At 47.2% G+C, this 12,169-nt stretch overlaps 1 protein-coding gene across 2 annotated transcripts; it reads left to right on the forward strand.

The window, feature by feature from the left end:
• Positions 1-4,146: 4,146 nt before the first annotated feature.
• LOC131892946 (chromodomain-helicase-DNA-binding protein Mi-2 homolog) lies at positions 4,147-11,015 on the forward strand. 2 transcript variants are annotated; one of them, XM_059242818.1, is made up of 6 exons: positions 4,147-4,472; positions 4,878-4,959; positions 5,033-8,917; positions 8,992-10,128; positions 10,222-10,475; positions 10,565-11,015. In XM_059242818.1, exons 1-6 carry the CDS (start codon positions 4,410-4,412, stop codon positions 10,991-10,993), a joined length of 5,850 nt encoding a protein of 1,949 aa, XP_059098801.1. In that variant the 5' UTR covers positions 4,147-4,409; the 3' UTR covers positions 10,994-11,015. The 2 variants fall into 2 exon arrangements, with proteins under 2 accessions (XP_059098801.1, XP_059098800.1); XM_059242817.1 differs by having other exon boundaries at positions 5,033-8,857; positions 8,932-10,128.
• The last annotated feature ends 1,154 nt before the right edge of the window (positions 11,016-12,169 follow it).

Genomic DNA, 12,169 nt, shown 5'->3' on the forward strand with positions numbered 1-12,169 from the left:
ACACACACACCACAGCTCAAAATTGTTGGCAGCGCCAGGCACTTGAGTCAGCCGACGGAGACTTTCCAGACAAAACAGCGGAGAGAGACAGAGAGAGACAAGTCCGACCCTGTTCGACGGCAACCCCACGTTGCTGGGCTTGGCTCAGGGCCTGACACCACAGACCATATAATGACTTGACCTCGCATAGCGCAAGGAAAAATGCGAACGCTTGCCTTCATCAGCTGGTACATAAATTTTGGTGTACAGTGACTCATACTTTTTCATCCGCCAGCGTGGGCGGATTCAGAGTGAGCTTGTCACTGATAGCGTTCGTTAAAGGCCCAGCGATTGTAGGTCGTTAGTGCTGATCAGGCAGTCACCCTCCTCTTTTTTGGTGCACAGAGTTGTTAACACAAAATCCATTTTCCTCTGCACTGAGGTCCGGCCAATGCGACATCTAGTCGTTACATGGTCTGTGCCTGACACCCGCCAGGCCAGGACCGTTTAGGGGAGAATGATTCGAGGTTGGCTGAGAGGCACAGTGAGTATGGGATCAAGGGATTGAAGTCCAGTTTGTGGTGGAATCAATCCAGGGTTAGGTGGATGCAGTTGATATGAATCATCTCGGACAGATGCTTGTGATCGGCTCAAGCAAAGGTTGGGGTAATTGGCAAATTGGGTCATACAAAAATGGAGCAATGACAGATGACTAAACGAATGAGGTCAAGGCTCTCACAAAGCCTTGACTTGCAGTCATCACTACCTGGGTTATGTACATTTTGAGCCTCACTGATGGGCTTTTCATGGCAGTTCATAAACAGGAATCTAGTCTAGTTCAATGCAAAGGCCCTTGTGAATGATAGACTAAAGTGCTTGGACTAGTGCGACAATTTCCCTGAAGAGGGACTTGTCTGGGTTGAAAGCATTTTAAATGATAGAAAAAACAGCGATAGCGATATTTCTGACCCTACATAATTCCTCCCCATTGAAGTGATCTTATTGAAGAATGATGGTATTTAGTTTCCTTTTGATGTTTGTAATTGTTACTTTTCTTACTATGGCTGCCCTTGAAATTTAATTTTGTAGGACACCTATCCACTTAAATAAGTGCTTCAAAATGGTTGACAGGGCAAAAGTGCCCAAAATTTACACAAATACGCAATATATGGAGGCACAGGGTAACTACTTGTCAGCTTTGAAGGGTTGAGCTTTAAGGTCAAACGTGAGAACAAAACCAGCAGTTATGAAAAAATAATTACATCATTGCAATGCACTTTTGTTTTTCCTAAAACTTGATTTTCATATTTCAGCCATGCTCCTTAAACCCTCTCAGTGAATTTGGAGAACGGCAACTGCAAAGAAAAGAATTATAATCAAAGGAATTTCAAAAAATTATACACTCCAGTTTTGATGGTACTGTACAAACTCAACCAAAAAAAGACCACATTTTGGTAAAGTTTATCTAAAGAGAGAGATTAAAGGAATTAAGGCATTGATGAAAAACTAAACAGTCCAAATATAGAACATTTATATTTAATACTTGCCAAAATATCCTTTTTCCACTTACATTTTCCCTTTTACAATATGTTTGAGTTTATTTTCCATTTCATGCGCTTCTTTCTCATCTGTCTTATAAATTGGTTGTGCTCTCCTATGATAAGTAAAACAAGACTTAAAAGTTTAAAAAGCCACATGCTTCATTCACTGTTGTTTTCTGTCAAATAGCTCAGAAACATTGCTCCTTTGTGCTCAAAACTCTTACTGCTGGTCAATCACTTCCTGCACAAGCTAAACAAATTTTGTGGTAGACAGATAAAGTTATGAGTACCAAGTTTTTAATGTGAAGCAAGCTATTCATTTTCAAGACGTATAGCCTTAAATGATACTCTAGTTAAAATTAAAACCATGACGGTTTTCTTTGCCTCACACATTCATCATCTCCTAGTTTATATTGCTTGTGATGGCTTATTATTTGGATTGTTCAACCGTATTTGTCCCCGGGTCAAGTTTGGATTCTCTGTGAAAGGATACCAACATTGCTAGAGGCTTCGACCCCTTGGGATTTTTAAGCTCCTTCTAGTGAATTTTAAAACTTAGTAAATGTCTCTAAGCTGATATCGTTCTCCTCGTTGAATCTTGGATATTTCAGCTGGAGCGAAGCTATGCAAGTATTCGAGGAATAACTAACCTACAGCTACAAACATCAGACTTAGGTTGCGTGACCTGAGACTTTTAAAGGAAGCTCAAGCATTACCATTCCTAGAATTAATGATGAAGGGAAATTGCGGTACTCATTGTCACTACGTTGAATCAAAAATCATTTAACAGTTTGTGCATTGTCCTGAACACAAAAGGATGGTGATCAGATTATCTGGATGGCAGAGACCGAAAACAGGCTGTCGTCTTTCAGCAGAGACACAGGCCAGACAGGCAGGGATGTCTGTGTGGACAGAGAGCCAGAGTTTCATAGAAACTTACGAAATGTACCCCTTTTTCGTCAGGGTAACCACCAATGGAGTCTTTGTATCTTCTCACTACATCAGTTTCACATCAAATCTGAACGTGTACTTGAAAATAGGGAAAAAATGCGGAAATATTTCATACTTTATTTACAAGACATGCTCAAACCCCTAGAATGAAAATGTTTATTGGTTAAGTGGAGTGATAAATATTTATTCAAATGAAATTATCAAAGTTTTCCATTGTTGTGTGGAGCATTTCCTAATGTTTTCAATCCGATCAATGGGGCACCCCCACGTGGTTTCGTGAAGGCAAATTTTGAAATGCGACAGTATCAAAGTGTACCCAGTCGCATTTCAAAATGTGCGTTCACAAAACTATCTGATACTTGCAGTAGGTGTAACCGGGTACAATTGGATCTCAAAATATGCACTCACGAAACCATGCGGGGGTGCCCCATTCAATTCATGTGTAATGACCAACCAAGCCAATAGTCCTTTTCATTGAGCAGAGAAAGTGTCCTCTGCTTCAGATAGGTGCGGACAAACAAACGAAGAAACAAGAGAATACGCTCTAAGATGCCAGACTTTCTCAAGAGATTATTAAATAAATGATGTATTGCTCAAGTACTTTGACACAATGAATAAGCAATCTACTCTTTAGGGAGACGTTTCAAGTTCTCTATGGGTAAAATCCTGTACTATTATGGCATTTAGATTATAATTTTAAACGAGGTTTTATACTGTATGATTGTCAACGCGTCAACACTTTGGCAGTCATCAATTCCAACAAATAGTAGTAGGAAATGCACAGTTTCACAAGTTTTTGGTGACTAACCTTAAATCATTACATTTTCTAAACTTAACATTGGCTTTTTAGCACGATATAATGGAAAAAACGACGATGAACACTCACTGTTATGCTGCAAGTATACCATATATAGCTCTCTGTTTATCCGTATTTGGATGTCAAAAGTGTTCGTAATTTTAACCTTTTAGGATTTGAAAGGTCTTTCGGAAGGGTTGGTGATGTATTTATGTCATTGGAGCAATAAGTTGGGCAACAAAAAATACCTTGTCAAATTCAGGCAGGCATCTTAGAGCGTATTCTTGAATTTCTCCGTTTGTTTGTCCGCAACGCGAGAAGGGACAGGAGAATGAAAAGCACTATTGGCTGTCACCAGTTGTGCTAAAAGCCTATTTTCATCACGCTGAGCAGCCGCACACTCTCTTTCTGACGGGTGCTCTTGGCGGCCAACGAAGATAACCCAGCTGTGACAGCCAGGGCAGCTTTTCCGAAGGTAGCATTTGCTTGTTTGCAGACTAGACACGAGAGGGCCCTAGCTGCTCAGGCCTGCCATAAAGACAAAGTAGGTAACACATTTCTACACCGTATGCCTCAACCTTTCAGAGATATCAACTACTTGATACCATGTTGATCGTGTCAATTCACAAGCAAACTTTGATGATATCTACAGCAACTCTCAATTTCAGCACGCAATCCCTGGAAATTTCAAATCTGTTTGTTCATCATCAATTTTGATGACCAATTACCTGATTCTAATGATATGAGCTGCCCACTTTTCTCATAACGCACCTTGAATAGACTATATCGACTATATCTTACCAAGAAGCCAAGTCTCGTCTTGGTTTGGCCCTTTCTAAGTCTCAGCTACCCGTTTCGTTTCCGCATCCCTGATTCCTTTCTACAACACTCTGGTCGTTGTGGGATCTCACGGCAGAGAAAGAGACCGGGAAAGAGGTGCCGAAATCCAGTGTTAACTCCAACCTAGCCCCGCCCGTGTTCCCGTGATCCGCCCCTATCTGGTCCCAAGACTCTCGCGAGTCTAACGCCACCCTCGGTTGGCCCGTCCAACGCCGCATCTGAGCCGCATCCGACCGTGATCTGAAGTCCGTCGGCGGCGTCTGTGTTTTTCCCGACTGCCCCCGGCCGATTGAGCGGCCGAAATGGCCTCGTCAGATCCTGAGGATCAAGATTCAATCAACGGAGACAACGCCAATGAGGACGAGGTAAAACAACACAGACAGACAGAGATCCTTCAAGGGATAGATTCCTGGAAAGTTTCAGGTTATCGGGGATGTGGGTGGGTGGTTTTGTGATTTGGGGTTGATACCGGGGAGATTTGCCTCTGTCTGGGAATCGGATTGGGCTGAGATCGGTGTGTAGATTGTTGGGTTGTCAAATGAGGGTGCGAGGTTAGAGTCGGGATGGTTGCTGCGGTAGTTGTGGGGGGGCTATGCTAATTACGTGCTTTCTCAATTCGAAAAAGAAGAAAAACAGATTTTTTGTGAAGTGGCCTCAATTGAGAGAAAGAGAGAGAAGCAAGGCCTGGATGGATGGATGGATGGATGAATGGATGGACCAAGGAGGTGAAATCTCGGAACTAGTTTTGACACTCTTGACCAATTTTTCAGTTGGAGGACAAAAAGATGGGCGAAGATGAGGTCGACGAAGATGATTCCGACTTTGAGGCTTCCGGCAAGCGAAAGAAGCGAGGTAAGCTGGATGTCAGACTGTGGAAAAGGAGTGTTCATGCTTTGAATCTTTGGGCTTGCATCATTGATTGTAGGTAAGAAACGCAAGGCCAAGGATACCAAAAAGGCCAGTAAGAAGAAGAAGAAACGCAAGGCCGAGAGTGATTTGTCCGAACCCGAATTCCAACCCGAAGAGGAGGACTACACGCCCAAGCAACGCGGGCGCAAGTCCAAGAAGGAGGTCGCTCCAATTGTCACCCCTGTAGCCACGCCCTCCGCGGATGATAAGCCTTCCGTGGCCGAGGTGTGCGACAACTTCGGTTTGAATGATGTCGATCTAGAATATACCGACGCCGATTATCAGAACCTCACCACTTACAAGTTGTTCCAGTCCACGTACAAGCAGCGCATTCAAGCGGCTAATCCCAAAATCCCACAGCCCAAATTGATGATGCTCGTGGCGGCCAAATTCCGTGAGTTCGAAGCGGGAAATCCGGACAAGTCTGAGAACCCGTCGGCCACGCCCTCCGTAATTGAGGACGAGGAAGAGGAGGATGACAAACCTCGCCGCGGAGGCCGTTCGCGAGGCCGAGTGAAGAAGCTCATCGAAGACGAGATGTATGATTTCGACGATGAAGAGGACGATTCTCGGAGCCGTCGCAAGTCCAAAGGGGCATCGGCCACCGTGACCAGCGCCACTAAGAGCAAGAAAAGCAAGGCGGCCACGCCCTCTAGTTCGACTAGTTCGGCCAAAAAGGGCAAAGTGCCGACTCTCAAAATTAAGTTGGGCGGTCGAGGTGGGAAACGAAAAGGCGGAAGCTCCGACGAAGAGGAAGAGACCGCCAAAGATTCAGATGCTGAATTTGAAGAGATGCTCAAGGAAGCGGAGGAAGCTTCCAGTGACTCGGGTGCCCCGCAAGTGGTCAAGAATGGTAAACCCAAGAAAGCCAAGATGAAGGTGGGCACCAAGAACAAGAAGAAGTCCAAGAAGAAGAAGAACTTTGCCAACGACGAGAGTGAACATCAAGAGTACTGCGAAGTGTGTCAGCAGGGCGGAGAGATCATTCTCTGTGACACCTGTCCCCGAGCTTATCACTTGTGTTGTCTCGATCCTGAATTGGACGAGGCCCCCGAAGGCAAGTGGTCATGTCCACATTGCGAAGTGAACGGGCCCGAGAATGTGGAAATCGACGAAGACGACGAGCACATGGAGTATTGTCGAGTGTGCAAGGAAGGGGGAGATCTCTTGTGTTGCGATTCTTGTCCATCCGCCTACCATTTGAAATGCTGCGATCCGCCCCTCGACGATATTCCCAATGGGGAATGGACCTGCCCTCGATGCGCGTGCGAGCCTCTACCCGGCAAAGTGGAGAAGATCCTTACTTGGCGGTGGAAGGAAGAGGACGAAGATGAGAAGAAGAAGCGAGAAGAACAGGAGCCTGAGCCGATTGCAGGCTCTTCGAAGATGATCACTCCCCACACTTTGCCCAAAGTGGAGCGTGAGTTCTTCATCAAGTGGAAGGACCAGTCGTTTTGGCATTGCTCTTGGATCAAGGAGATTCAGCTCGACGTCTTCCACCCCCAGACTTACAAGATGTATTTGCGCAAAAACGATATGGACGATCCGCCTCGTTTCGACGAAGACGGCGAGGACTCCGGGATGTCCAAGCGACTCAAGCACCACAAGAAGGACGATCCTCTACAGCTCAACGAGAGATTCTTCAAGTATGGTATTCGCCCGGAATGGCTCCAGATCCATCACGTGGCCAACAAGCGAACCAACCGGGACGGGTCGGTACAGTACTTCGTGAAATGGAGGGACTTGCCTTACCAAGACTGCTCTTGGGAAGACGAGGATATGGAGATCCCGGACTTCCAGACCTACATCCAACACTTTGAGGACTTGCGTTACGTGTGCGGAGTGGAAAGTGGTCGCAAAAAGAAAAAGAAGAAGAAGGGCGAAGACGACGAGGTGGATCGGGTTCGCCGCTACAATCCGCCGCCAGATAAACCCGCGTGCGATCTGGACGTGCCCTACACAGAGCAGCCACGCCACTGGCTCTCCGAAGGCTTGAGTTTGCATCCCTATCAATTGGAAGGTATCAGTTGGGCCCGCAATAGCTGGAACCACGAGACCGACATCATTTTGGCCGATGAGATGGGCTTGGGCAAGACCATTCAAACCATCACCTTCCTGTACTCTTTGTACAAAGAGGGTCATTGCCGAGGACCTTTCCTGATCTCGGTCCCCCTATCGACTCTGATCAATTGGGAGCGTGAATTGGAGCTCTGGGCGCCCGAATTCTATGTGGTTTCCTATGTGGGTGACAAGGATTCGAGAGCCGTTATTCGAGAGCATGAATTGTCCTTTGAGGACAACGCCGTGCGCAAGAGCGACAAAGCGAGCCGTATCCGCGCTTCCACCGTCAAATTCCACGTGCTCCTCACCTCCTACGAGCTGATCTCCATCGATTCGGCCTGCTTGGGCTCGGTGAATTGGGAGATCCTCGTGGTGGACGAGGCCCATCGGTTGAAGAACTCGAGCTCGAAGTTTTTCCGATTCCTCTCGAACTATAGCATCAACTACAAGATGCTGCTGACGGGTACGCCGTTGCAGAACAACCTGGAGGAGCTCTTCTATCTCCTCAACTTCTTGACCCCTTCCAAGTTCAACAATTTGGAGGAGTTCCAGTCCAACTTCGATAACATCGCCAAGGAGGAGCAAGTCCACAAGTTGCATCAGTTGTTGGGACCTCACATGTTGCGTCGAATGAAGGCGGACGTGCTGAAAAATATGCCCTCCAAATCCGAGTTCATCGTGCGGACCAACTTGGCGCCCATGCAAAAGAAGTTCTACAAGAACATCCTCACCCACAACTTCGAGGCCTTGCGTGCTCGAAGTGGAGCGCAGACCTCTCTGCTCAATGTCATGATGGAGCTGAAGAAGGTGGCTAATCATCCGTACCTGATGTCGGCCGCGGCCGAGGAGGCCCCCATAGCGCCCAATGGACTCTTCGAGGTCAAGGCCATGACCCAGGCCTGTGGTAAACTCCAACTGCTCTCCAAGATGATGAGACGCCTCAAGGAGACGGGCCATCGTGTGCTCATTTTCTCTCAAATGACCAAAATGTTGGATCTGCTGGAAGACTTCTTGGATGGCGAAGGCTACAAATACGAGCGTATCGATGGAGGGATCACGGGTACCCTCCGCCAAGACGCCATTGATCGTTTCAACGCCCCTGGAGCCGAACAATTCGCCTTCCTGCTCTCTACGCGAGCCGGAGGCTTGGGCATCAATTTGTACACGGCCGACACGGTGTTTATCTACGACTCAGATTGGAATCCCCACAATGATATCCAAGCCTTGTCTCGGGCCCACAGAATCGGTCAGAAAAACAAGGTCATGATCTACCGCTTCGTAACACGAAACACCGTCGAGGAGCGAGTGACGCAAGTGGCCAAGAAGAAGATGATGTTGACCCATTTGGTGGTCCAGCCCGGTATGAACGGGACCAAGGCCAATCTGTCCAAAAAGGAAATCGACGACATTCTCAAGTTCGGAACAGAGGAGCTCTTCAAAGAAGACGGCGACGAAGAGGGCGAGTCGAAGAACGATATCGTGTACGATGACAAAACCGTGGAAGCTCTCCTGGATCGATCTCAAGAAGGAGTGGAGGAGAAGGAGTCGTGGGCCAACGAGTATCTCGATTCGTTCAAGGTGGCCCAATATCAGACCAAAGAACAGGGCCAAGAAGAGGAAGTCGAAGTCCTCAAAGAGGAAGCCGAAAACACCGATCCGGCTTATTGGGAAAAACTTTTGCGCCATCACTACGAGCAGCATCAGGAGGATGTCACTCGATCCATGGGCAAGGGCAAACGTATCCGAAAGCAGGTCAACTATGGTGACGGCGAATTGGCCGCTCGAGATGACAACTCCTGGCAAGACAACGTGTCCGAATACAACTCGGACTTTTCCATGCCTGCTGTACCGTACATCCAGATGACAACTCCTGGCAAGACAACGTGTCCGAATACAACTCGGACTTTTCCATGCCCTCAGACGATGACGGCGGGGATGATGACTTTGACAATAATCAGGATCCCGAGAGTCTTCGACGGCGCGGCATGCGAGGAAATCATCGCGAAAAGGACCGACCCCTCCCACCTCTACTGGCTCGTGTGGGCGGAAACATCGAAGTCTTAGGCTTCAACGCCCGTCAACGGAAGTCGTTCTTGAACGCCATCATGCGTTACGGCATGCCCCCTCAAGACGCTTTCAACTCCCAATGGCTAGTCCGAGATCTCCGAGGCAAGAGCGAGAAATGCTTACGCGCCTATGTGAGTTTGTTCATGAGACATCTGTGCGAGCCCGGGAATGAACAATCCGAGACTTTCGCCGATGGAGTGCCCAGGGAAGGTCTGAGTCGTCAGCATGTTTTGACGCGGATCGGCGTGATGTCCCTCATCAGGAAGAAAGTTCATGAGTTCGAAGGGATCAATGGCAAACATTCTATGCCACATTTGGTCGAGAAGCTTAAGGAGACCTTGAAGAAAGAGCGAGAGAAAAAAGAGGAAGAGAGTGTAGGTGATGGAACCACGGCAACCAACACGCCCCAATCCGGCACGCCCGCCAGTTCAGCGCGAGCCAGTCCAACTCCACCCAAAGAGACTGGAGACGCTGACAAAAAGGAAGACAAGTCCGAGAAGACAGAAGCCGCGGACAAGTCCGAAAAGACCGAAAAGAAAGATGAGGGCAAAGAGGAGAAAGAAGTCAAAGCAGAAGATGACAAGTCCCCCACCGAAGACTTGGAAGCGAAGAAAAGCCCCGAAAAAGAGAATGGGAAAGAGAAGATGGAAGTTGATGCCGATGAGGCTAAAAGCAAGACAGATGCCACCGAAAATGGAGACAAGGAACACCCCAAGGATGCCGACAAAGCCGTATCGGAAGAGGATGTCAAAAAGAACGGCGAGGTCAAGAAAGAAGAGGAGGAAGCGCCGGCCACTAAAGACGAATCGGCCAACAGCGCCTCAACCAAGGAAGACGACAAGAAGCCTCATCCGTTCATGTTCAACATTGCTGACGGTGGCTTCACCGAGCTCCACACCCTCTGGCAGAACGAAGAGCGTGCTGCTGTGCCCGGTCGAGAATTTGAGATCTGGCATCGTCGTCACGACTATTGGCTTCTCGCGGGTAAGAGACTCAAATTTAGCTAGGAAGCCCACGTAATTAAAGCTCTTTTCTTTTTTCTTCAATTGTAACCAACCCATCTACCATCATTTCCAGGGATTGTCACTCACGGTTATGGCCGGTGGCAAGATATTCAAAATGATGTGCGCTTCGCCATCATCAATGAGCCCTTCAAAATGGATGTGGGCAAGGGCAACTTCTTGGAGATCAAGAACAAATTCCTGGCTCGCCGCTTCAAGCTCTTGGAGCAAGCCCTGGTCATCGAGGAGCAACTCCGACGAGCTGCCTATTTGAACCTGACCCAGGATGCCAACCATCCGGCCATGGCACTCAACACGCGTTTCACGGAGGTAAGATATAAGGACCTCAAGGGGGGTCTTCAAGACTGCCTTTTTACCCTTGTTCGTTAATTTCATTTTTTAACTCATCATTTCCAAAGGTGGAGTGTCTGGCGGAATCTCATCAACACCTTTCCAAGGAAAGTTTGGCTGGGAACAAGCCGGCTAATGCGGTTCTGCACAAGGTTCTGAACCAATTGGAGGAACTCCTTTCGGACATGAAGTCGGATGTATCAAGATTGCCGGCTTCTTTGGCCCGCATTCCTCCGGTGGCTCAACGCCTTCAAATGTCCGAGCGATCCATTCTATCGCGTCTGGTCACCTCGCAAACCGGGGGTGGAGCCAACAGCAACCAGATCACGCCCGCTGGACAATTCCCCGAAGGATTCCAAGCCGGACAACTGCCCGGCGCGTTTGGCACGAATTTTGCACAATTCCGGCCTCAGTATTCGGTTCCTGGACAAGGCTCGGCCTTCCCAGGAACCACGCCCCCAAGTTCGGCCACTGCCACGGTTGAAAGCAAGAAATAAGTTAGTGCATCGTGCGATGGGATCCGGTCGCTTCCCTTTCCTACCCCATCTTCATTGCACTGAATCTGGGTTCCCCCCTCCCCCTCACTCTGGGCTCTTGACTGACGAGTTCCATTCGTATTGTTCTTGAGCTGACCCAATCCTGAACAATGGCACATTATAAAAGGCAGTGTCTTGAGAGTAGTGTGTTGGTATCTTCATTGCACTGAATCTGGCCCCCCCCCCTCACTCTGGGCTCTTGACTGACGAGTTCCATTCGTACTGTTCTTGAGCTGACCCAATCCTGAACAATGGCACATTATAAAAGGCAGTGTCTTGAGAGTAGTGTGTTGGTGTCTTCATTAATGAAGGGGCCTATATCTCTCTCATACGTACAATATTTTCCAACTTGTTCTCACCATACTCGTGATCCGCTCCCACGAGGAACTAATGAAAGTTGGGTCGTGTCGTTTGCGTAAGACTTAAAATTCGTGCCCGTAATATCGTCAGCAAGCCCCACAGATTTTTTTTCCCACGTCATAGTGAAACTCGGATAACTACTATGTACCGCCACTTCAACAAATTCTCGGTTCTCTTTGTCTTTGTCCGACTCACTATTGATACATTACTTGTACATGGATAAATAAACTGTTGCTAAAACAAATATTTTATATTAAATTGAATCACCAAATGACAAAAATGCGAATGGCTTGGGAAAAATCAACATTCAATGATTGATACTTCATCAATATCCAAGCTATCTTCGTTGATCGAGAGGTATCATTGACGAGATAAGTCATGTTTTTTGACATCACATAATGTGGTTTAAACAATTGAAAATCGCAATAAGATACCCATTTTTCGTCAACCTCTATCAAACCAAGGTCGAGAGGGTTTCAATCTATTTCTTCAAGGCGAAAAGAAATTATGATGCTATGGCCTCAGAGGGTACTTCATTTCGAAACGATTAGGACGAATTTATGGGGCTTCAAAGTTCTGTGTTAAGGGATTGAATTATTGTTCCAAATCATTTATACTTGAAAGGAACTGTTCATCTAGCATTGCATTTAAAAAATACTGGCACATTTTTATTCATTATCATACATAAAAACAATCTTAAGCTCGAAAATCTGTTCTTGGACTTATTTCATTTGCTTTTTAGGTTTACAATTGACGTGTTGGGACCTCAGGAAACTT

Source organism: Tigriopus californicus, chromosome 2, assembly GCF_007210705.1.
Source record: "Tigriopus californicus strain San Diego chromosome 2, Tcal_SD_v2.1, whole genome shotgun sequence".
Taxonomy (NCBI): Eukaryota; Metazoa; Arthropoda; class Copepoda; order Harpacticoida; family Harpacticidae; genus Tigriopus; species Tigriopus californicus.